Source organism: Pan paniscus, chromosome 20 (genome assembly GCF_029289425.2).
Source record: "Pan paniscus chromosome 20, NHGRI_mPanPan1-v2.0_pri, whole genome shotgun sequence".
Classification (NCBI taxonomy): domain Eukaryota; kingdom Metazoa; phylum Chordata; class Mammalia; order Primates; family Hominidae; genus Pan; species Pan paniscus.
This window is the reverse complement of record NC_073269.2, coordinates 16,506,976-16,532,812: the sequence shown is the minus strand read 5'-3', so window position 1 is coordinate 16,532,812 and position 25,837 is coordinate 16,506,976. Positions and strand designations below refer to the sequence as shown.

At 46.4% G+C, this 25,837-nt stretch overlaps 1 protein-coding gene across 4 annotated transcripts in view; it reads right to left on the bottom strand.

Moving 5' to 3' along the window:
* Nucleotides 1-949: 949 nt before the first annotated feature.
* ZNF627 (zinc finger protein 627) overlaps nt 950-25,837 on the bottom strand; it is a 59,925-nt gene continuing 35,037 nt past the window's right edge. For 2 of the 4 annotated variants that reach the window (XM_055103626.2, XM_034946795.3), the window contains 3 exons: nt 5,423-5,549; nt 5,189-5,249; nt 950-3,390 (listed from right to left, as the gene is read on the bottom strand). In XM_055103626.2, coding sequence (XP_054959601.2) covers nt 2,199-3,390; nt 5,189-5,249; nt 5,423-5,456 — 1,287 coding nt within the window. In that variant the 5' untranslated portion in view covers nt 5,457-5,549 and the 3' untranslated portion in view covers nt 950-2,198. Of the gene's footprint in view, nt 3,391-5,188; nt 5,250-5,422; nt 5,550-16,106; nt 16,246-22,871; nt 24,063-25,837 lie in introns of those variants that run through there. The other 2 variants (XM_003830511.7, XM_055103627.2) reach the window with 2 other exon arrangements.

Below are 25,837 nucleotides of genomic sequence, written 5' to 3'. Positions count from 1 at the left end.
GCTTGCATTCAGAAAATGTGCATAAATATATTAGTCTCATTAGACTCATAAAGGAGCTTTTTAAAAGTATTATACAGCTTGCTAAGAAGTAAATTTACATATTTTAACTGAGGTACATAATGGAAAACAGTGTCCCGTACATCACAGGAAATACTTCAGTGTTCAGAGAATAAGTAAGGCAAAAACAGGTCCACAAGTCCAGGAGCCAGCCTCCGCTCACTGCAAGGCCAAGTCTTATGCTGTTGGAGAGAAACATGTCAGACACCAGCAATGTGAGACCATGCTCCTAGGTGGCTATGATGAATCAAGACAAAAAAAGGGCATTCTGTAACCATGTCTTTAAAACTGGTGAAAGACAGCATGTTCCAAATCATAAACATGACTCAAATTCCCCTCTTCTCACTAATATGACTGAGTGGTATTTCTCATGAATTACGTTTACCTCCACTCCATTCCTTTTCCCTTCTGGATAAGAACAATTATGATTACCAAGTTTAGAATTAAGTTTACCTCATCACTGCATCAAATACAGAGAATCATCTTGCTTCCCTGAACATAAATCAATCAACCTGGCCAGGTGCGGTGGCTCATGCCTGTAATCCCAGCACTTTGGGAGGCCGAGGCAGGTGGATCACGAGGTCAGGAGTTCGAGACCAGCCCGACCAACATGGTGAAACCCCCGTTCACTACTAAAAGTACAAAAATTAGCCGAGTGTGGTGGTGTGCACCTGAAATCCCAGCTACTCTGGAGGCTGAGGCAGGAGAATTGCTTGAACCTGGGAGGTGGAGGTTGCAGTGAGTTGAGATCGCACCACTGCACTCCAGCCTGAGCAACAGAGCAACGCTCTATATCAAAAAAAAAAAAAATAGAAATCAACCAACCTACAACAAGCACAAAACCTGTAAGAAATTCTTCTGAGCAACCTCTTACTGATACATCACACAGTCCTTTATGGTTTGTGGTCATGATTATTATTACAGTTTATTACACCCTCTTTGACAACAGGTATGGTCTCTGCGGTCTTTAGCAAGAGAGCACACAAAACAGCATGACTTAACTTTTGGTATTATGAGTAGATGAGAAATTACTATGAAGATAAAAGTTGAAACTATATAAGCATGAAAAGTAAAATTTACATGAGGAGGAAAAAATTCCTTAAGTTGTATGCACATGGTTAACGCTGACTTCACAGTGTCTTAACAATTTGCCAAAATTATAAACTTGATGTAATCCAAGACTGAAGACAGTTAATAAACTGTTTTGAAGAAACATGTACAGAAGTCTTGTTTGAATAAAAAATACATATTAGTCACATATAATCAAACAACTGAAAATGAACTGAGGCATTACATTGAGCTATGAATAACAGGAAACACTTGAAATTTCCTGTAGAGGAAAGTGCTCATTCTCACATCAAAGTCCTGGGTGAGGCCAGTCACTGCACAGTACAGCAGAAGAACAAGCTCCCCTCTGGTTGGTTTTGACAGCAGCATGGTAGCTATCAGGCTGAATCAAGAATGCAGTCACTACTAGTATGAACAAAGGTGCTTACTACACAAATTAGACCTTATGCCAATTCCGTCTACAGACTAGGGGAGTCAGAGCATCACAGAATATTCCCAACCAGGACAGTCTGAATTAGTTGCCTAGTACAGACATAATAATGTCTGAAGGAAAACCAAAGTGTGGATGGATATTCAATGCGGGGCTTCTGGAGACCTGTGTGGAAGCCTATCACCTCCGAGAAAATTAAAGTCAAGTCGTTTTGAGGATACTCTTGATTGGCAACCCAAAGAAGCAGGAAAATGGGATGGAAGCAGGTGTCCATACAGCCTGTATTCACACGGCTGTCTCCCTGTATGGTGCTTCCAAACCATGACTAATGCCTTCTTAACTTACTTCTGAATCTCATGTAAGATAGGTTACTGGTGAATTGTATCATGGAATCACAAATGGAATGGATTCTGGGAAATCTAGTTCCTAACCTACCAACACTGACATAACACAATCTAGAGATCCAATTCCAACTCTAGGTTTTACTGTCCTATCACAAGTCTCTCGTAATTTAAAGCCAATTATCTTACAGGGTCTTTCTCCACTGTGAATCCTTTCACGTAGTTGAAAGAAACAGAAAGGACTGAAGGCTTTCCCAAATTTCTTACTTTCATGGGGTTTCTCTATGTGACTCCTTTCATGCTCATGAAAGAACTGGGACAACTGAAGCATTAGGGTTAGGGTTCTCATAGGGTTTCTCTCCAGTATGAATTTTTTCATGTACTCGAAAGTAAGTGGATCGACTGAAGGCTTTCCCACATTGCTTACATTCATAGGGTTTCTCTCCAGTGTGAGTTCTTTCATGGATTCGGAAGTAACTGGAACGACTGAAGGCTTTCCCACATTTTGTACATTTATAGGGTTTCTCTCCAGTGTGAATTCTTTCATGTTTTCGAAACGAACTGGAACAACTGAAGGCTTTCCCACATTGCTTACAATCATAGGGTTTCTCTCCAGTGTGGGTCCTTTCATGGATTCGAAATGAACTGGGGAAATCAAAGGCTTTCCCACACACCTTACATTTATAAGGTCCATTGCCAGTGTGCTTTATCATGTGTCTTCGAACACTTGCGAGACAAGTCAAAGCCTTCCCGCATTCCTTACATTCAAAAAGTTTCTCTCCGGTGTGAGTCCTCTCGTGACTTCGAACAGAACTGGCGCACCTAAAGGCTTTACCGCACTGTTTACATTCGTAGGGTTTCTCTCCTGTGTGAGTTCGTTCATGGATTCGAATGTACTTGGAACAACTGAAAGCTTTCCCACACTGCTTGCATTCATAGGGTTTATCTCCAGTGTGAGTCCTTTCATGTATTCTAATGTAACTGGAACAACTGAAGGCTTTCCCACATTGCTTGCATTCATAAGGTTTCTCTCCAGTGTGACTTCTTTCATGTATACGAAATAAACTGGGATAATCAAAGGCTTTCCCACACACCTTACATTTGTAAGGTACACCTCCCCTATGCGTTAACATGTGTCTTCGAATGCTTACAAGAGAAATAAAGGTTTCTCCACATTCCTTACAATCATAGGGCTTTCCTCCAGGATGAGTCCTTTCACGTACTGGAAAAGAGCGATAACTCAAGGCTCGTCCACACTGGTTACGTGTATATGACTTCTTTCCATATTCCTGATATTCATTTGGTTCACATCCAGTGTGATCTCTGATGTGCCTATTAAGTGATGAAGGACCCATGCCAACTTCTCCACACACACTGCTTTCACACGGTTTTACTCCAGGAGTTTTCTTGTTCAGAATACCATCTGGAATCTGGCTGAAGGTTTCTTCACCTTGACCACCTTCTTTACTTTCACAGAGTCTCTCTGGAATATGACTTGTCGGAAAAATGAGAAGTACATTATTAATGTTTTGTTTATAAATGATTTTATATTTATTAATAGGTATTAGACTTACATATACTTGTTTTTAAATACAGAGACAGAATCTTACTATGTTGCCCAGGCGTGAACCCTGAACTCCAAGGCTCAAGGGATCCTCTCACCTCTGCCTCCCAAAGTGCTGGGATTACAGGCATGAGCCACCATGCCTGGCCTTGGACTCACATGTTTAACATTACCCGGGAAAGTGTACGTTTTAGGCCTGTCTCAACTGTTTGAACATGAGTGGACTAAATGGTCTGCAATAGGTCACAACCATACCTATTATCAAAAAATGATATTCATGGCCAGACGCAGTAGCTTATGCCTGTAATCCCAGCACTTTGGAAGGCCAAGACAGGAGGATCACCTGAGGTCAGGAGTTTAAGACCAGCTTGACCAACGTGGAGAAACCCTGTCTCTACTAAAAATAAAAAATAAAAAAAATTAGCTGGGTGCAGTGGAGCATGCGTGTAATCCCAGCTACTCGGGAGGCTGAGGCAGGAGAATTGCTTGAACCCAGGAGGCAGAGGTGCAGTGAGCCAAGATCATGCCATTGCACTTCAGCCTGGGCAACAAGAGCGAAACTCTGTCTCAAAAAAAAAAAAAAAAGAAAGAAAGAAAATGATATTCATGGCCAGGTGTGGTGGCTCACATCTGTAATCCCAGCACTTTCGGAGGCTGAGGCAGGTGGATCACCTGAGGTCAGGAGTTCAAGACCAGCCTGGCCAACATGGTGAAACCCTGTCTCTACTAAAAATATAAAAAATTAGCCAGGTGTGGTGGCAGGCGCCTGTAATCCCAGCTACTCGGGAGGCTCAGGCAGGAGAATCGCTTGAATCCAGGAGACGGAGGTTGCAGTGAGCCAAGATGGCACCCTCGCACTCCAGCCTGGGCAACGAGTTGTGAAATTCCCTCTCAAAAAAAAAAAAAGATATTCGTATGAAGTTTCTTAATACTATCTATAATTGAACTATTTTGCAAACACTGAACATCTATGTTACACTTAACTATGTTTTTGGAGAAGACTTTCTTTTTTTTTTTTTGAGACAGAGTCTCACTCTGTCACCCAGGCTGGAGTGCAGTGGTGTGATCTTGGTTCACAGCAAGCTCCGCCTCCCAATTCACACCGTTCTCCTGCCTCAGCCTCCCAAGTAGCTGGGATTACAGGCACCCACCACCACACCCAGCTAACTTTTTTTTTGTATTTTTAGTAGAGACGGAGTTTCACCGTGTTAGCCAGGATGGTCTCGATCTCCTGACCTCGTGATCTGCCCACCTCAGCCTCCCAAAGTGCTGGGATTACAGGCGTGAGTCACCATGCCTGGCTTGGAGAAGATTTTCTAAAAACAAAACAGTTTGAAGCTGGGCTTATATGTTGTTTGCTTGCTTTTAAAAATTCCTGCTGGGCATGGTGGCTCACGCCTGTAATCCCAGCACTTTGGGAGGCTGAGGCAGGCAGATCACGAGGTCAAGAGAACAAGACCATCCTGGCCAACATGGTGAAACCCCGTCTCTACTAAAAATACAAAAAATTAGCTCGGCGTGGTGGCACGTGCCTGTAGTCCTAGCTACTCAGGAGGCTGAGGCAGGAGAATCACTTGAACCTGGGAGGCGGAGGTTGCAGTGAGCCGAGATTGCGCCATTGCACTCCAGCCTGGCGACAGAGCGAGACTTCATCTAAAAAAAAAAAAAATTCCTAACAATACGAAATGCTCTCAAGGAACAGAACTTTCTTTTGTGAGTGCAAATTACCTTATATTTCTCCTGGGAATTTTGAATGGGTCTTCAATGTTCTGCTCTTCCCATTGTTTTCCTAAAATTTAGACCCAGAAAAGTCATTATGAATTAGTATAAAATTATGAAAAAAGTATTAGATTCTATATTCATAATTCCCTGTACCCATGCCTGGTTTATTCCCCAAAGTGTTAAGGAGCTAGAAACACTTCTTCTCTAATTCACTGAGGAAAGGAATATTGTCACCCTTACCTACAGAAGCCAGGTTCCTGAAGGTTTCCCGCATCACATCCCTGTAGAGATTCTTCTGGGAAGGATCCAGCAAAGCCCACTCCTCCAGGGTGAAGTTCACAGCCACATCCTCAAAGGCCACTGAATCCTGAAACATCCCACATGTGTGGAGGAGGAAGGTTGAGACAGACAGCACTGGGGGCCTAGGCTTTATTCCCAAGAAGTTCTCAGGATGCTATGCTTTCCAAACATTTATTTCAAGATTCCACAGTCATCAAACTTACCCTCTGTCTAGACTCACTTCCTTCCACAAAGCAATTCTGCTGCTAGAACTGAACTAGGAACAGCAGAATAGGAGCATGCCTCTCTGGTGGGAGAAGTATGTAATGCCTGGGCCACCCCTAATGTCTCTCTGTAAGGTAGGCCTGTAGCACCTGTTGTAACAAACATGTAGTGGCTGGGCGCGGTGGCTCACGCCTGTAATCCCAACACTTTGGGAGGCCGAGGTGGGCGGATCACGAGGTCAAGAGATCGAGACCATCCTGGCTAACAAGGTGAAACCCCATCTCTACTAAAAATACAAAAATTAGCCAGGCACGGTGGTGGGTGCCCATAGTCCCAGCTACTCAGGAGGCTGAGGTAGAAGAATGGCGTGAACCCAGAAGGCGGAGCTTGCAGTGAGCTGAGATTGCACCACTGCACTCCAGACCGGGAAACAGGGCATGACTCCGTCTCAAAAAAAAAAAAAAAAAAAATCTAGTAACTAGAGTGCAGAAAAAAGAGTTAACATTAGCCACCCTGAGACTGTGTATCTTTAGAAATGCTTGTTCACAAAGTTTGAGCTTTGACAGTATCTGGGTACTGGATTTTAGACAGGATCCCACCAACCTAACTGATAAAAGAGTCATAACTTACTAGAACAGACTCCCATAGCAAAATCTCTGTGGGAAGCAGTACAGGGGTAGGAAAACCTAAATTGCAACTAATGAATTACTAAAGGCTAAGTGTAAAAATCTGGCTGGGCACGGTGGCTCATGCCTGTAATCCCAACACTTTGGGAGATGGAGGCAGGAGGATCACTTGAGCTCAGGAGTTCAAGACTGACCTGGAAAACATAGCGAGACCTCTTGTCTACTAAATATTTTTTTTAATTAGCTGTTTTTTTAAAAAAAGAGGTAAAAATCCAGGGGATCCAGTCATAGGGGGCCCCCAGAAATGTGTGAGCTGTACCTCCAGAAACTTCATCAGTTCTCACAGTGAAGATCATAGAAAAATTGCTTCCTGCTTATGGCAGGAAGAGGGTAAGAGTAGTCATCTTGAAATATGCTCAGGGAATTGTTCTTAACAGATACCACCTTCAGGCCAGGGATGGTAGCTCATGCCTGTAATCCCAGCACTTTGGGAGGCCAAAGACCAGAGGATGGCTTGAGGTCAAGAGGTCAAGACCATGCTGGGAAACCAAGTGAGACCCTATGTCAGGAAAGGAAAAAGGAAAGGAAAGGAGAGGGGAGGGGGGAGGGGAGGTGAGGGGGAAGGGGAGAGGGGAGGGACAGGTGAGGGGAGGAGAGGGGAGGGACAGGTGACAGGAGGAGAGGGGAGGGAAGATGGGGAGGGGAGGGAGGAGGGGAGGAGAGGGGAGGGAGGAGGGGAGGGGGAGGGGGAGGGGAGGGGGAGGGGAGGGGGAGGGAGGAGGGAAGGGGAGGGAGGAGGGAAGGGGAGGGAGGAGGGAAGGGGGAGGGAAGGGGGAGGGAAGGGGGAGGGGAGGGGAGGGGAGGGGGGAGGGGAGGGGGAGGGGAGGGGGGAGGGAAGGGGAGGGGGAGGGGGAGAGGAAGGGGAGGGAGGAGGGAAGGGGAAGGAGGAGGGAAGGGGAGGGGGAGGGGAGGGAGGAGGGAAGGGGAGGGGAGGGAGGAGGAGAGGAGGAGAGGAGGAAGGGGAGGAGGAAGGGGGAGGGGAGGGGGAAGGGGAAGAGGAAGGGGGAGGGGAGGGGGAAGGAGGGGAGGGGAGGGGGAAGGGAGGGAGGGGAGGGGAGGTACACATTCATAAATGGTAAAATGACTTTTGGCGAGTGTGCCCAGATTCATTATTGGAAAAAAATACTTTTCAAAAAATGGTGCTGACATGGGTACAAAGATGAGAACAACAGACACCGCAGCCTACTTGAAGTGGGAGGGTTGGAAGAGGGTGAGGGTGGAAAAGAAACCTATCAGATACTATGCTCACTACCTGCGTGATGAAATACACCAACCCCCAGTAACACACAATTTACCCATGTAACAAACTTGCACAGGTACTCCCTCAACCAAAAATAAAAGTTGAAAAAAAAAATGGTTCTGGGAAAACTGGATACCTACATGTGAAAAAATGCAGTTCAGGCCCGGCAAGGTGGTTCATGCCTGTAATCTCAGCACTTTGAGAGGCCAAGGTGGACAGATCACCTGAGGTCAGGAGTTCCAGACCAGCCTGGTCAACATGGTGAAACCCCATCTCTACTAAAAATACAAAAAAATTAGCCGGGCATGATGGGCTGCTGTAGTCCCAGATACTTGGGAGGCTGAGGCAGAAGAATCGCTTGAACCCAGCATGCAGAGGTTGCAGTAAGCTGAGATTGCCCCACTGCACTCCAGCCTAGATGACAGAGTGAGACTCCGTCTCAAAAAAAAAAAAAAAAAAAAAAAGCAAGCCGGGCACAGTGGCTCACGCCTGTAATCCCAGCACTTTGGGAGGCCGAGGCAGGCGGATCACGAGGTCAGGAGATCGAGACCATCCTGGCTAACACAGTGAAACCCCATCTCTACGAAAAATACAAAAAATTAGCCGGGTGTGGTGGCGGACGCCTGTAGTCCCAGCTACTCGGGAGGCTGAGGCAGGAGAATGGCGTGAACCCGGGAGGTGGAGCTTGCACCACCTGCACTCCAGCCTGGGCGACAGAGCTGAGATCGCACCACTGCACTCCAGCCTGGGCGACAGAGCGAGACTCCATCTCAAAAAAAAAAAAAAAAAAAAAGCAGTTGGACCCTTAACTTACATACAAAAATGAAATCAAAATGGATCAAAGACCTAAAGGTAACAGCTAAAACTAAACAACTCTTAGAAGAAAATAGTAAAAATTAGGCAGGCCATTTTTCTGGACTAAAATCCTATACTACTCCCCAACAAATGAGACCAAACCAAAATGGAGTCACTCATGCTAAGTGCCACATGATCAAACTAAAATTTTTAAAGAAGCAGGTAGTTCCTCAAACATACCCAGTTTTTCCCCAAAACAGGAGACTCACAGCAACCAATAGCAAAGGGCCCAGTCAATCTCAGCTGGCATAATAAGGACGTCCCCTCTGCTTTACCCTTTCAATAAAAGTAACCTGATGTTAACCAGTCTGCTTTGTTGTTGTTCTGTTTCTCTTGTTCCTTACAAAACCCACCCTTCTGTCACGCCCAGCGGGAGCTCTTATTCTATTTTATAGAATGGGATGGTACCCCAATTCATGAATTGCAAATAAAAGCCAACTGGATCTTTTAACTCTGTTCTAATTTTCCTTTTTAAACAAAAACACACAGCAAAAGTTTCTATTGGGTTTGGCATTGATTTCTTGGATAAAACACCAGAACATGGTTCACAAAAGAAAAAAAAGACAAATTTTATTTCATCAAAATTAAAAACTTGTGTGGGCCAGGCAGCTGGGGGAAGAGGATTCCTTGAGCCCAGGAGGTTGAGACTGGGGTGAGCTGGGATCACATCATCACTGCACTCCAGCCTAGGCAACAGAGCAAGACCTTGTCTCTAAATAAATAATTCTGTGTGTCAGAAGACACTATCAACACTGGGAAAAGGCAACCAGGGAATTGTAAAAAGTATCAGCAAATCATATATCTGGCAAGGTGTTAGTATCAAGAACATATAAAAAACTCCTATGACTCACAACAAAAATCAACCACTCCAAAGAACAAGTGTTGGCAAGAAGGTCAAGAATTTGGGGTCGGGCACAGTAGCTCACACCTGTAATCCCAGCACTTTGGGAGGCCAAGGCAGACAGATCACTTGAGGTCAGGAGTTGAAGACCAGCCTGGCCAACATGGTAAAACCCCGTCTCTACTAAAAATACAAAAATTAGTCAGGTGTGGTGGCACACGCCTGAAGTTCCAGCTACTCCAGAGGCTGAGGCAGGAGAATTGCTTGAACCCAGGAGGTGGAGGTTGCAGTGAGCTGAAATCACGCCACTGCACTCCAGCCTGGCCAACAGAGCAAGACTCAGTCTCAAAAAAGAAAGAAAACATTTCAACAAAGAGTTCAGTGATCTAATTGGCTATTATTAGCGAGTCATGAATCAAGAAGCATCCCATCTATTAAACAGAAAGGCGCTCCGTAAGTTTGTTGATCTAAAAGGAAGAAACTTAGGCAAAATCAATACAAATGGACAGTCTATTGGGGCCAGAGCTGAGGACTGCAAACCAGGAGTACAGATTCAAGTTGCCCTGAATATATACTCTAATTAGCAGCAGTTACACGAGGTGTTGTTGTTGTTTTTAGACAGGGTCTTACTCGGTCACCCAGGCTGGAGTGCAGTGGCGTAATCACGACTTATTGCAACCTCGACCTCCCTAGGCTCAGATGATCCTCCCACCTCAGCCTCCATAGTAACTGGGACTGCAGGTGCACACTACCACATCTGACTAATGTTTTATTTTTATTTTTTGAGAAAAAAAAAGGGCAGCAATTGCTTGAAATGTCATAAAGTAAACAAAAACCCTGAAGCTACCTGAGCCAACAGATTATGGCTGAGACATATGATAGACCATCTAAAGCCTGGGAAGAAAAGCTGAGGAGAAAAATTTCTTTCAGAAATTAGGACACTCAGAAAAACCCACGTATGCTGGGGAATTGAGAATGCCCCCTTCATGTCCAGGAAAGAACACATTTCCAGAAAAGACCTTTTCTGGGCTCAGAAGAATTCAAAAGAATTGAATTCAAAAGAATTGCTCGAACCCGGGAGGCGGAGGTTGCAGTGAGCTGAGATTGTGCCACTGCACTCCAGCCTGGGCGACAAAGCAAGACTCTGTCTCAAAAAAAAAAAAAAAAAAAAAAATTCAAACCCCACTTTTCAACAAAAACAAAATCATAAAGAAGACAGAAAAATATGGCTCATCAATGGGAAAAAATTGAGATAAACCATCTTTGAGAATCTCCAGTTATTGCGCTCACTGGACGAAGACTTTAAGCAACCGCCTTAACTATGCTCAAAGTAGTAAAGACAACCATGGAGAAAGAAATAAAGAAAACTAAGAAAAGGATGCATGCAATAATATCAACAAAAAATTACAGGCGCGGTGGCTCACGCCTGCAGTCTCAGCACTTTGGGAGGCCAAGGTGGGCGGATCACAAGGTCAGGAGTTAGAGGCCAGCCTGGTCAACATGGTGAAACCCCGTCTCTACTAAAAATACACAAACATTAGCCGGGCATGGTGGCAGGCGCCTGTAATCCCAGCTACCCGGGAGGCTGAGGCAGGAGAATTGCTTGAAATCAGGAGGCGGAGGTTGCAGTGAGCTGAGATCGTGCCATTGCACTCCAGGTCTGGGCGACAGGGCAAGACTCAGTCTCGGGGGGAAAAAATACATATATATATATATATATATAATTTTTTAAAAGACTACACAGGAAGTACAGATCTGGAAGATGCAAAGCACAACTAAAATGAAAATTTCTCTATAGGTGTTCAATGGCAAATTCAAGCAAGCAAAATAAGAATCAGCTAACTTGAAGATAAAATTAACCACCTTGAAGAAAGAAAAAATAAATTTGAGAGAATGGGAACAATTGCTGGAGTTTGGTTGCACAAGGTGAGTATAGTTAACACTACTAAGCTGTACACAAAAATGCTTAAGATGGTAGATTTTTAATTGTTTTTATAGCCACAATTAATAATAATAAATTGTTGGACATGGTGGCTCACGCCTATAATCCCAGCATTTTGGGAGGCTGAGGTGGGCACACAGCTTGAGCTCAAGAGTTCAAGACCAGCCTGGACAACATGGCAAAACCCTGTCTCTACAAAAAATACAAATATTAGCTGAGCATGGTGGCATGCCCTCTAGTCTCAGCTACACAGGAGGCTGAGGCAGGAGGATGGCTTGAACTCAGGAGGCGGAGATTGCAGTGAGCCGAGATGGCACCACTGCACTCCAGCCTGGGTAATGCAGCAAGACCCTGTCTCAAAAAATAATAATAATAATAAATTATTGTAATAAACCAGCAAAAAACACATTGATTAGAAAATGGGCAAAATTGGCTGGGCATGCTGGAACACACCTGTAATCCCAGCTTCAGGAACCTAAGGCAGAAGGATCTTGAGCCCAGGCGTTCAAATCCAGCCTGGGCATCATAGCTCTTTCCAAAAAAAAGTGAAAATAAAAATAAATAAATAATAAATGGGCAAAGAACTTGAATGGACATTTCTCCACGATATATACAAATGGCCAATAAGCACATACAAATATGCTCAACACCACGAATCATTAGGGACACAGATTTTACACAATGTAATTTCAAATGGCTACTCACCACTTGAATAGCTTTTGTCTCATGTAAAATATACACTGACAAAAAGATAAATCTTTACAATTGTTATTTATTATTCTATGGAAAATTATAAATAACTAAAATATTACAGCTGCTTCAAATCTAGCATGGGGGAGACATAATTGAAGATAATGTCAATTGGAGAAGGGAAGTTGACATCTGGGATTGTGGCAAGGGAAACCAGAAACTTAGGAACTTATTTTGACCCTGATACGGTTTGGCTGCGCCCCCACCCAAATCTCATCTTAAATTGTGGTTCCCATAATCCCCACATGTTGTGGGAGGGACCCGGTGGGAGGTAATTTAATCATGGGGGCAGTTCCCTCTATGCTGTTCTCATGATAGCGAGTTCTCACGAGATCTGATGGTTTCATAAGTGGCTTTTACCACTCTTTGCTCTGCACTTCTCCTTGCTGCCACCATGTGAAGGACATGTTTGCTTTTCCTTCCGTCATGATTAAGTTTCCTGAGGCCTTCCCAGCCATGCTAAACTGTATGTCAATTAAACCTCTTTCCTTTATAAATTATCCAGTCTCAGGTATGTATTTATTCACAGCGCGAGAATGGACTAATATAGTAAATTGGTACTGGGTAGTGGGGTGCTCTGCCGTAAAGATACCTGAAAATGTGGAAGCAACTTTGGAACTGGGGAACAGGCAAGGGTTGGAACAGTTTGGAGGACTCGGAAGAAGACAGGAAAATGTGGGAAAGTTTGGAACGTCCTAGAGACTTGGAGGGCTCAAAAGACAGGAAGATGTGGGAAAGTCTGGAACTTCCTAGAGACTTCTTGGATAGCTCTGACCAAAATGCTGGTAGTGATATGGACAATAAAGTCCAGGCTGAGGTGGTCTCAGATGGAGACGAGAAACTTGTTGGTAACTGGAAGCAAAGGTGACTCGTTATGTTTTAGCAAAGAGACTGGCGGCATTTTGCCCCTGCCCTAGAGATCTGTGGAGCTTTGAACTTGTGAGAGATGACTTACGGTATCTGGTGGAAGAAACTGCTAAGCGGCAAAGCATTCAAGAGGTGACAGAACATTAAAGTTTGGAAAAATTGCAGCCTGACAATGGAATAGAAAAAAAAACCCAGCCAGGCGTGGTGGCTCATGCCTGTAATCCAGCACCTTGGGAGGCTGAGGCGGGCGGATCACCTGAGGTCAGGAGTTTGAGAGCAGCCTGAGCAACATAGAGAAACCCCTTCTCTACTAAATATACAGAATTAGCTGGCCGTGGTGGCACATGCCTGTAATCCCAGCTACTCGGGAGGCTGAGGCAGGAGAATCGCTTGATCCCGGGAGGTGGAGGTTGTAGTGAGCCAAGATTGCGCCATTGCACTCCAGCCTGGGCAACAAGAGTGAAACTCTGTCTCAAAAAAAGAGAAATGAAAAACCCATTTTCTGGGGAGAAATTCAAACCAGCTACAGAAATTTGCATAAGTAACGAGAAGCCAAATGTTAATCACCAAGACAATGGAGAAAATGTCTCCAGGACACATCACAGACCTTCATGGCAGCCCCTCCCATCACAGGCCTAGAATCCTAAAAGGAAAAAATGGTTGGTTTCCTGGGCCTGGTCCAGGGCCCCTTGCTGTATGCACCCTAGGGACTTGGTTCCCTGTGCCCAGCCACTCCAGCCATTGCTAAAAGGAGGCAAGGTACAATTCGGGTCATGGCTTCAGAGGGTGCAAGCCCCAAGCCACAGCAGCTGCCATGTGGTGTTGGTCCTGTGGGTGCACAGAAGACAAGAATTGAGGTTTGGGAACCTCTGCCAAGATTTCAGAAGATGTACAAAAATGCCTGGGTGTCCAGGCAGAGGTGTGCTACAGGGGCGGAGCCCTCATGGAGAACCTCTGCTAGGGCAGTGCAGAAGAGAAATGTGGGAACTGGAGCCCCCACACAGAGTCCCCACTGTGGCACTGCCTAGTAGAGCTGTGAGGAGAGGGCCACCATCCGTCCTCAAGAACCCCAGAATGGTCAATCCACTGACAGTTTGCACCGTGCACCTGGAAAAGCCACAGACACTCAGTGCCAGCTGTGAAAGCAGCCAGGAGTGGGGGCTGTACCTTGCAAAGCCACAGGGGCAGAGGTGCCCAAGGTTGAGGGAGCCCACCTCTTGCATCAGCATGACCTGGATGTGAGACGTGGAGTCAAAGGAGATTCTTTCTTTCTTTTTTTTTTTTTTTGAGACAGAGTCTGGCTCTATCACCCAGACTGGAGTGCAGTGGCATGATCTCAGCTCAGTGGAACCTCCGCCTTCTGGGATCAAGCAGTTCTCCTGCCTCAGCCTCCCAAGTAGCTGGGATTACAGGCGCGTGCCACCATGCCTGGCTAATTTTTTGTATTTTTAATACAGACAGGGTTTCACCATGTTAGCCAGGATGGTCTTGATCTCCTGACCTCATGATCCGCTTGCCTCGGCCTCCCAAAGTGCTGGGATTACAAGTGTGAGCCACCGTGCCCGGCCAAGGAGATTATGTCAAAGCTTTAAGATTTAATTACTGCCCTACTGGATTTGGGACTTGCATAGGGCCTCTAGCCCCTTTGTTTTGGCCAATTTCTCCCATTTGGAATGGGTATATTTACCCAATGACTGTATCTAGGAAGTAGCTAACTTGTTTTTGATTTTACAGGCTCATAGGCAGAAGGGACTTGCCTTGTCTCAGATGAGTTTGCACTTGTACTTTTGAGTTAATGCTGGAATGATTTAAGACTTTGGGGGACTGTTGGGAGGGCATGATTGTTTTAAAATGTGAGGATATGAGATTTGGGAGGGGCCGGGGGTGGAATGATATGGTTTGGCTGTGTCCCCACCCAAATCTCCTCTTGTAGTTCCCATAATCTCTGCATGTCATGGGAGAGAGCAAGTGGGAGATAATTTAATCATTGGGGTGGTTACCTCCATGTTGTTCTCATAATAGTGAGTTCTCATGAGATCTGGTTTTATAATGGGCTTCCCCCACCTTTAGTCTGCACTTCTCCTTGCTGCTGCCATGTGAAGAAGGACATGTTTGCTTCCCTTCCACCATACTTGTAAGTTTCCTGAGGCCTCCCCAGCCATACTGACCTGTCAATGAAATCTCTTTCCTTTATAAATTACCCAGTCTTGGGTATGTCTTTATTAGGAGCATGAAAACAGACTACTACAGAGCCCTGGGAAAAACTAGGCTGAAGAGGCTGGGCACGGTGGCTCATGAGGTCAGGAGTTCAAGACCACCCTGGCCAAGATGGCGAAACCTTGTCTCTACTAAAAATACAAAAAAAATTAGCCAGGCATGGTGGTGGGCACCTGTAACCCCAGCTACTTGGGAGGCTGAGGCAGAGAATTGCTTGAACCTGGGAGGCAGAGGTTGCAGTGAGCCATGATCGCACCACTGCACTCCAGCCTGGGCGACAGAGCAAGACTCCATCTCAAAAAAAAAAAAAAAGGAAGAAAAACTAGGCTGAAGAGGACTCAAGTACTCCTTCCTTCACCAAACTTGAGTCAAGCTCCTCAGAGCCCTCTTTTTGACTAGGGCTTGGCACTGGCCTGCAGAAGTCAGTTTCAGCAAGAATCCGTCTAAGGTAGTTTATAGGGACTCCTCCTACCTTAATATCCAATCAAGTTCTTTTTCCCCCACCTATGAGACCCAATCAAGTTCCATTCTCTCCCTCATCTTGTGCATTGGCTATAAATCCAATAATATTCCTGCTGCATTCAAGGCTGAATTCAATCTCCCTCCCCTATTACAGCTGTCATGACTCACTGCAATTGTGCTTAATAAACTTTTCCTTGACATTCTTAACAAGTTTCCAGTGCAATCTCTCTTTAACAGGGAACAAGGTTGTAAACTTGAGACCCTGGTTCATACATCTGAAATGCATAGGGGATGACAGGCTCCCTCCCACTGGGGATGAAGGAGCTGGGAACCACACATGCCATTCTGCTGGGCCCACCCAAGTCTGAATCCATGGAGGGGGAGGGTGTCCTGAGAGTACCTCCCACCCACAAACCCAAAACACCAGGCTCAGATTTCTCTCCGGATGGCCACTCCGTTGTCACCCCATGATCTGGGTGAGATCCAGGATTGCAGGTGCACAACTGCCCAGAGAGAGGTCCAGGAGGTAGACTGCCTCCTAAAGTGATGGGACAGGATACCTGGGAGTCCTGGCTGCCAATTCAGCCCCCACCCTGATGGAGTGTGATGGAGGGGACTGAGACTCAGGCTGCTTCTGGATAAGATTCCCCATCAGACACAGGATTTGCAAGTCGTTCTTCCACTTGGTGAATTATCTTTTCAAGTTCTTGGTGTCCTTTGAAGAATAAAAATTACCAATTTTGATGAAGTCTAAACTTTAGTTAGTAACATATTGGCTCACCAATTCTGATCATCATCATATGATATATTGGTTCATCAATTATATGATATATATGATATCATATTTATGTACTTTGGGAGGCCAGGATGGGAGAATCACTTGAGCCAGGAGTTAGAGATCAGCCTGGACAACATAGTGAGACCCCCATCTACCAAAAAAAAAAAATTAGCCAGGTGTGGTGGTGCACACCTGTGGTCCCGGCTACTTGGGAGGCTGAGGCGGCAGATCACTTGAGCCCTGGAGGTCTAGCCTGCAGTGAGCAGTGATTGCACCACTGCACTCAAGCCTGGGTGACAGAGCAAGACTTCGTCTCTTAAAAAAAAAGAAAAGTAGGAGAAAACAATCACCTGTGGAGGAGAATAAGGAAACTCTTAAGTATTATCTGTTCAATTTTTCTGTCAAACTACAACCGGTCTAAATAATAAAGTTTATTAAGTAAAATAGTGAATAAAATACCATTTCATGGAAGATTCACGGCTATGTGAAATAGACAGATGACATACAATATAACATATAGGATGATATCACTTCCACAAAAAACAGACAAGAATAAGGCCGGGCGTAGTGGCTCACACCTATAATCCCAACACTTTGGAAGGCATAGCCGGGTGGACTGCTTGAGCCCAGGAGTTCAAGACCAGCTTAGACAGCATGGCAAAACCCCGCCTCCACACACACAAAAAATACAAAAATTAGCTGGTGTGGTACTGTGCACCTGTAGTCCTAGCTTGTTGGGAGACTGAGGTGGGAGAATCACTTGAGCCCGGAGGCAGAGGTTGCGGTGAGCCAAGAGCGCCACTGCACTCCAGCCTGGGCTACACAGTGAGACTCCATCTCAAAAAAAAAAAAAAAAAAAAAAAAAAGGCTAAGAATAGCCAAGATGTCGTACAAAATACAGTTAGGATTGTTAACAGACTGAATGTTTGTATTCCACCACCATCCCCTGCCCAAAATTTCATTTGTGAAATCCTAACCCCCAAACTAAATGCAGAAACCAGCATGCGTGAAACAAACAGGCAAAGAAACCACAAAAAAACTCTTTTTGGCATAATATTAATGGTAATAACTTACTAAAAATTCAAAAGAGGAAGAGCCAAGCAAAATTCAGCCTAATGATAAATAGATGGTAAAACTATTAAGAACCACCTTTTAAAAATGAGGACCTGGTCACCTGTGGGTACAGACGGGAGATAAGATCAGGACATACCAGAAATGCCCAACGCCCATTTATGAACCTGGGTAGTGAGTCCATGGATGTTTCACACACCCCACTCTCCTCTCCTCACAGTGTGGAAATGCTCCCTCCTCCAGGGTCTCAATTCTCACCAGCGAACACTTACCCAGTCAGGTGAAGGTTCTGATCTCTAGTGTCTTTTTTCATATACCATTTCTGACACCAAATGTGTGGTGTTTGCTGAACACAACCAAATCTCCAATTCTCCAACACCAATTAAGCATTCAAATCAATTCTGACACTACCCAGAGTTAACGGGGACCCCATAAGTTCAGGGCTCATTACCATAACAGTGCCCCACTGCAGATGCCAGTCACAAGCCCCAGGGATCACCCATACTTCTCAGCAACTGCATATAAATCAGAAATGGCGAAACGGAAGGGATGGATGTAAGGGAAAATGGCGGCAGAAGATTGGGCAGGTAGGTAATCCTGGAAATAGCTATGGTTAAAGAAATTCCCCCGTCTTTTGTATTCTGCAGGAGCAGGTTACGCAAAGAAACACTCTTCTCATTATGACTTAGATGACACTGCTTTTTTACGTATGACAAAGCCATACACAGACTAGAAATTCCCTTTATTTTTCTCACAATTGATTAGCTGAACAGCTTTGTCTTCAGTGATCAGTCAGAACAAAGTACCTGTTAACAAAACTTTGGTTAAGTTTCTCTTCTTCCTCCAGCCCCTGAACTTTGACCCACCCCCAGCCTGAGCCTATATACAACCCCTCTGATGACCCTCCTAAGAAGAGACTGCCTTCAGGATCTAGGTGGGATTTTGCACCCTGCATCCTGCCTTCCACCTCCCACCTTCTTTCTCATCATTTGCTCCTCCCTACAAAAGAAAATCCTTTTCTGCATAAACTCTGAGATGCTTGCTTTTTTTTTTTTTTTTTTTTTTTTTGAGACAGAGTCTCACTCTGTCGCCCAGGCTGGAGTGCAGTGGCGCGATCTCGGCTCACTGCAACCTCTGCCTCCTGAGTTCAAGCAATTCTCCTGCCTCAGCCTCCCGAGTAGCTGGGATTACAGGCACGCACCACCATGCCCGGCTAATTTTTGTATTTTTAGTAGAGATGGGGTTTCACTATGTTGGTCAGGCTGGTCTCAAACTCCTAACCTTGTGATCCGCCCACCTCAGCCTCCCAAAGTGCTGGGATTACAGACGTGAGCCACCGCGCCCAGCCTGAGATGCTTGAAGATTTTATACTTGGTGCCTTCTCCCCTTTCAATTATCCTTTAGAATAAAGTCATTCCTGTCTGGTGTGGTGGCGCTCCCCGCCCCACCCCCATAATCCTGGAATTTGGGGAGGCTACGGTGGGAGGATTGCTTGAGGCCAGGAGTTAGAGACCAGTCTGGGCAACATAACAACATCCTGTCTCTATTAAAAAAACTTTTTAAAAAATATAAGCCAGGCATCATGGCACGTGCCTGTAGTCCTAGGTACTTGGGAGGCTGATGTGAGAGAATTCCTTGAGCCCAGGAGATCAAGGCTACAGTGAGCTATGATCGCACCACTGCACTCCAGCCTAGGAGACAGAGTGAGACCCTGTCACACACACAAAAAATAAATAAATAAAAATAAAATAAAATAAATCACTCCTTACCTAAATCCAGATTTGTTTCATTAAGAAACGTCTACAAACAGACCCAAGATAATAGCAAGTACATTCTCAGAAAGGCATCACCTCAACCACCTCTGCCTATGAATCCCCAGCTTTCCAGGGCTCTGAGCTTCTCTCACTATAAAGGGCTCCACCCAAAGTCAGTTGTGAGCAGCTGGGACACTGCAGGGGAGGCTCCTCAGCAAGAACCACTGGGCCTGTAATGTCCTCTCTTTGAAGGCTCAAGATTGGTCTTAGTTTGAAGTCACTAGTCTGCTGTCTCTGTTTCCCAGTCAAGGTTATGCATTTAATTTTCAATGAGAAAATACCCAGGGTTTGAAGATTCCAGCAAAATCACTCAAATTCACTGTTTATAGCAAGGAAGGAAATTGTAAGGCACTTATATTTCATACCTTAACAGGAAAAGTAAAAGTATCCATCCTCTTCAGACAATAAACATGTTATTTATTCTTTCTATGGTAACAAATCATGTACTAAATCATATTGGAACACTTCTAGGAGTTACCAAGTCCTGTCCTATTAGGACTTCGCATTAAACTCTGATGTCTAGATAACAGGAAGAGAACAGTTATCCACCGTCACAAGTTTGCCACCCTGCAAAGCAGAGGAATTGATGTTTTGGTGAATCTCTGTAATTCACCAATTTATTTGCTACACTTACTTGTGGAAATGTATTCATTTTCTGCAGTCATGATAGAAGAGAGTTTTCTCTCTCTCTTTTCCTTAGTATTCCCAACACTAAGCCCTGGAATTCCATTTTAAATCACCACGCCCCACCCCCACAAAAAAAAAATAACATACTTGAGAAACTTACTACACTTGTTTTGGGAAAGAAAATAATAATAATTTTTTTTTTGAGATGGAGTCTTGCTGTGTTGCCCAGGCTGCAGTGCAGTGGCGCAATCATGGATCACTGCAAGCTCCGCCTCCCAGGTTCATGCCATTCTCCTGCCTCAGCCTCCCAGGTAGCTGGCACTACAGGCACCCGCCACCATGCCCAGCTAATTTTTTGTGTTTTTAGTAGAGACAGGGTTTCACTGTGTTAGCCAAGATGGTCTCGATCTCCTGACCTCGTGATCTGCCTGCCTCAGCCTCCCAAAGTGCTGGGATTACATGCGTGAGCCATCGCGCCCAGCTGTAATAATTTTTAACAAACATAATATAAGACTAGATATTTAACGTTTTCTGAAATCCACTTCCTTCTTGCCTCTTTGCAAAACTGTCTTATATTTCAAGGCCTACTGATGAAATACATTTATAGTTACTTAAAAAAGAAAAAAACTGACACTGCAATAAGTGAACAAATCTTTTGCAGGGGACAAACCCAGGAAGGGGCTGCGCTAACCTGGAACAGAGGTACGTCTGACTCAAGTTTCACATCTTTTTTTTTTTTTTTTTTTTGAGACAGAGTCTCGCTCTGTCACCCAGGCTGGGGTGCAGTGGCGTGATCTCGGTTCACTGCAACCTTTGCCTCCCAGGTTAAAGCGATTCTCATGCCTCAGCCTCCCCAGTAGCTGAGATTAGAGGCACCTGCCACCACACCCAGCTAATTTTTGTATTTTTAGTAGAGACAGGGTTTCGCCATGTTGGCTGGGCTGGTCTCGAACTCATGGCCTCAAGTGATCCGCCCACCTCAGCTTCCCAAAGTGCTGGGATTACAGGTGTGAGCCACTGCGTCCGGCCCAAGTCAGGTCATTCTATCACTTGGGATATCGCCCACCCCCTAACCTGCTCACTGAAGGGCTCAGTGACCACCCTTCCAAGAGACATTGCATTTTGCCTCCATCTGCCTGAAGTACATTTTGCTTTTCAGGTTCTTGCATCACCTCAATGGGATGGGTTTTCCTGTCCTTGGGATAAGTCTTCTCACTTCACCAGTCTAAAAGAATCCAGAGGGCAAGAATCATATCTGTTTTTCCCCTCAATATCATCATCCATTTGGCTGGACACCAATGTGTCCCCCAAGGAATGGGATCTGGAATTAGGGGAAGAAAAGCTGAGTGTCCCAGGGGTGAGCTTTGAGAGGGAGGGGATATCAAGAGATTCCTCCGACCCCAGGACACCCAGCTCCTCCACTAAGAGGCCCCACCCCGTACTTCAGGCTGTCCAGTGGGAGCAGGCTGATACCAGACCCTTCAACAGATCTGGCTGCTGTGGGCATCCTGTGTCAGCCCAAACAGCCCTGAAGCCCAGGACCAGGAAAGGAGGTTGCTCTGAAGACATATCACAGTTTAAAGTTTCCAAAGGGGAACCCCAACCCAAAGACACTGTTTTTTGTTTTTTTTATTTTAGGGTCCGGGTCTCACTATGTTGCTCAGGCTGGTCTCAAACTCCTGGCCTCAGGTGATCCTCCCGCCTTGGCCTCCCAAAATGTTGGGATTACAGACATGAGCCATGGCACCAGGCCAACCAAAAGACATTCTGAGAACATCCCTGTGCCTAGGAGAGAGAAAAGGAGAAGAGGCACAAAGGTTTTTTCACAGCAGGGTCTCATACATGTATTCTCTGCTTTCCTCTCCTGTGAAATGTTCAGAAACAGAAAGCAAATATTTTTAAAAGACCAATCGATTGCTCCTTGAAAAAATAATACAAATTAATTAGTTTGAAATGTGCAGTAAAGGACAAAGAGTTGATAATGTCGTGACTGGAGTTACCTTTTGGGAATATGGTGAAAGAAGTGGTATAAAGAATTATTTGCAAGCCCCAGAGGAGTCAGGCTAGGGGAACAAGGTCAAGGATTTGGGACCCTGTCCCCCTGGGGAGTGTTAAAATAATTAATTAGGAGACAATTAGAGGGCTGTGGCTATGGTGTCCTGGTTTCCTACCCAAGGAAACAGAAATCTAAGTCGAATGAAATTCTTTTATTTGATTTTATATTTTAAAAATTTGTAGTAGTTTTTTGGTCTCAGTCTGAATATGTTCATTTAAAAAAAATTAACAGACATGGGGTCTCGCTATATTGCGAGGCTGGTCTTCAACTCCTGGGCCCAAGCGATCCTCCTGTCTTGGCCTCCAAAAGCGCTGCGATTACAGGCGTGAGCCACGCGCTCCAGCCTCAAATGAAATTCTTATAAATTACCAGTTTATAAGGAAATAAAATTTAGGATTAATAAACCACAACCACCAATCCACCTCTGACTACATAAGCAGAAAATGTCCACCTAGATAGAGCAAATAAGGCGACTGCATAACTGTCACCAACCAAGTACTGATTTTGGTTCGCTTCCTCCTGCACCTTACAGCCTTTCCTTCCATTCCCTCCAACGGATCCCCAAGCCACAAACCACGACCGGGAGCTTCTCCATCGATGAACCGCTGTTTGCTCAAATAAACTCTAAATTTTTAACGGGAGAAAGGCGGGACTGTGGGGGGCGGCCACAGACCGCAGCTCCTGCCACACGAACCCCACATCCGAGGCGGGATACCCCCATGACCCTCCCGCGGCCCCCGCACCATGTGGGGAGACGCGGGGCTGCGGGGCCACAGGCGTCGCGCAGGGACGGGACAGGACGCCCGGGGTCCCAGCTCCTGGCCCAGCCCCTGGCCCAGCCCCACCTTGAGGCCGAGGGAACTCGGGTCCCAGACCCCGAAGTCGCCGCAGGGAGGCCTAGGTCCCTCCACAGCCGGTTCCGGCCGGTTCCAACCAGCCCCTCCCCCCGGTCTGGGGACGCCTGGCCCCTCACACGCACCATTTCTCGGCTTCCAGGTGTCCCGGCGTCCTCCCTACGACTCCCGCGACCTGTACAGGTCACGGCGCGACAGAGGCTGCGGCGGAGACCCCTTGGGCCTCTCGGAGAAACGGAGACGTGAGCCCGGGTGGGGGCGGACGCCAGAAACAAAGGCTCCGTAGGGAGGCGCAGGCCCTGCCCTCCTCTCCCGGGCGCATCCGAATGGACAGTTGGCAGGGCCCCGCCCCAGCGCCCCTGATTGGATAGGGTGACATACCCCGCCCCCTAAGGCCTGAGGGACGTAGGAAGCCATGGAAACGCGGCTGTGCGTAGCAGTGTTGACTGGTTCTAGCCACTGCGCCTCTCAGGCCGGGTTTCCTCCCTGCACCCAGCCCGAGGGATATTTGAGGGTTTGTTTTGGTTTTTTTTTTTTTTTTTTTTTTTTTTGAGACGGAGTTTCGCTTTTGTCGCCCAGGCTGGAGTGCAGTGGCGCGATCTCAGCTCACTGCAATCCCTGCCTCCCGAGTTCAAGCGATTCTCGTGCCTCAGCCTCCCGAGTAGCTGGATTACAGGCACCCGCCACCACGCCTGGCTAATTTTTGTATTTTTCGTAGAGACGGGGTTTCGCCATGTTACCGAGGCTGGTCTCTAACTCCTGACCTCAAGTGATACGCCCACCTCGGCCTCCCAAAGTCCTGGGATTACAGGCGTGAGCCACCACGCCTGGCCTTGTTTTGGTTTCCTTCCTTCCTTCCTTCCTTCCTTCCTTCCTCCCTCCCTCCCTCCCTCCTTTCTTTTTTTTCTTTCAGGGTCTTGCTCTGTCACCCAGGCTGGACTGCAGTGGCATGATCTCGGCTCACTCCAGCCCCAATCTCCCGGGCTCAAACGATCCTCCTGCCTCAGCCTCCCTAGTAGCTGGGACCAAAGTCACGCCCCACCACACTCTGCTAATTTTGTTTTTGTTGGTGGTGCTGTGTGTGTGACGGGGGTGGGGTGGGGTAGATGGGGTCTCACTATGTTGACCAGGCTGGTCGTGAATTCCTGGGCTCAAGTGATCCTCCTGCCTAGGCCTCCCCAGGTGCTGGGATTACAAATGTGAGCCACCGTGCCCGGCCAATATTTGCATTTAATGCAGAGCTTGCTTCTAGCTTGCCAGAGTAGGCACTGTCTTCTTCTGGCACTCCATGAGCTCTTCCTTCTAATTCCTTCCGGACACAAGGTCACCAGTATGTGCAGGGAACTCCACACTCACTGTGACATGGAGCAATCGCCTTGCCTCAGAACGGGAGGGAGCCCAGGCTAGGCCAGGGAGGACAGGAAGAGGAGGAAGGGCCTGATGTTCGGGGGAACGGGGATTTGGGATGAGGCGTGCCAAGGCTTCCTCCCATACCCTCCGGTCCCTGAAAAAACATCTATACGTGGAAAAAAAGTAGAAATAACTGAGGTGAGAGGAAGGATGCTCTCTGATGAAGTGCTGTGGGATGAGACCCAAAGTAATGTATTAGTATTAAAAGGCAGGTTGGGCTGGGTGCGATGGAGCACGCCTGTAATCTAGCACTTTGGGAGGCCGAGGCAGGCGGATCACCTGAGGTCGGGAGTTCCGAACATGGAGAAACCCCATCTCTACTAAAAATACAAAATTAGGCCAGGCGCCGTGGCTCACGCCTGTAATCCCAGCACTTTGGGAGGCCGAGGCGGGCAGATCACGAGGTCTGGAGATCGAGACCATCCTGGCTAACACGGTGAAACCCCATCTCTACTAAAAATACAAAAAATTAGCTGGGCGTGGCAGTGGGGGCCTGTAGTCCCAGCTACTCGGGAGGCTGAGGCAGGAGAATGGCGTGAACCTGGGAGGCGGAGCTTGTAGTGAGCCGAGATGGCGCCACTGCACTCCAGACTGGGAGAGAGAGCGAGATTCCGTCTCAAAAATAAATAAATAAATAAAATAAAATAAATAAATAAATAAAAATGCAAAATTAGCCGGGCCTGGTGGCACATGCCTGTAATCCCAGCTACTCGGGAGGCTGAGGCAGGAGAATCGCTTGAATCGGGGAGGTGGAGGTTGCGGTGAGCCAAGATCACGCCATTGCACTTTAGCCTGGGCAACAAGAGAGAAACTGTCTCAAAAAAAAAAAAAAAGGCAGGTTAAGCTGGGCGCAGTGGCTCATGCCTCTAATCCCAGCACTTTGGGAGGCTGAGGCAGGCGGATAACGAGATCAGGAGTTCGAGACCAGCCTGGCCAACATAGTGAAACCCCGTCTCTACTAAAAATACAAAAAATTATTGAACCCGGGAGGTGGAGGTTGCAGTGAGCTGAGATCGTGCCACTGCACATCAGCCTGGGCGACAGAGCAAGACTTTGCCTGAAAAAAAAAAAAAAAAAAGGCAGGTTGGAGGATTCAGGGAAGATGGCAGAATAAAAATCATAAAGAATCTGTGGCCAGGCATGGTGGCTCATGCCTGTAATCCCAGCACTTTAGGAGGTCAAGGCAGGAGGATCAGTTGAGCCCGGGAGTTTGAAACCAGCCTGGGCAACATAGTGAGACCAACCCCTAACCCCATTAAAAAAATATGAAAATTAGCCAGGGGCTGGGCACGGTGGCTCATGCCTCCAATCCTAGCACTTTGGGAGGCCAAAACGGGAGGATTGCTTGAGCCTAGCAGTTTGAAACCAGTCTGGGCAACATAGTAAATCCTCCCACCCCATCTCTACAAAAAAATACAAAAATTGGCTGGGCGCGGTGACTCATGCCTGTAATCCCAGCACTTTGGGAGGCCGAGGCAGGCGGATCATGAGGTCAGGAGATTGAGACCATCCTGGCTAACACGGTGAAGCCCCGTCTCTACTAAAAATACAAAAAATTAGCCAGGCGTGGTGGGGGATATAAAGAGCTGATGCCTTTTATTTTTTTCCCTTTGTCAACCTAAAATAATCGAAAGGCTCAAGATCCAGTTAAAATAGTTTATTCAAGGCCAGGCACAGTGGC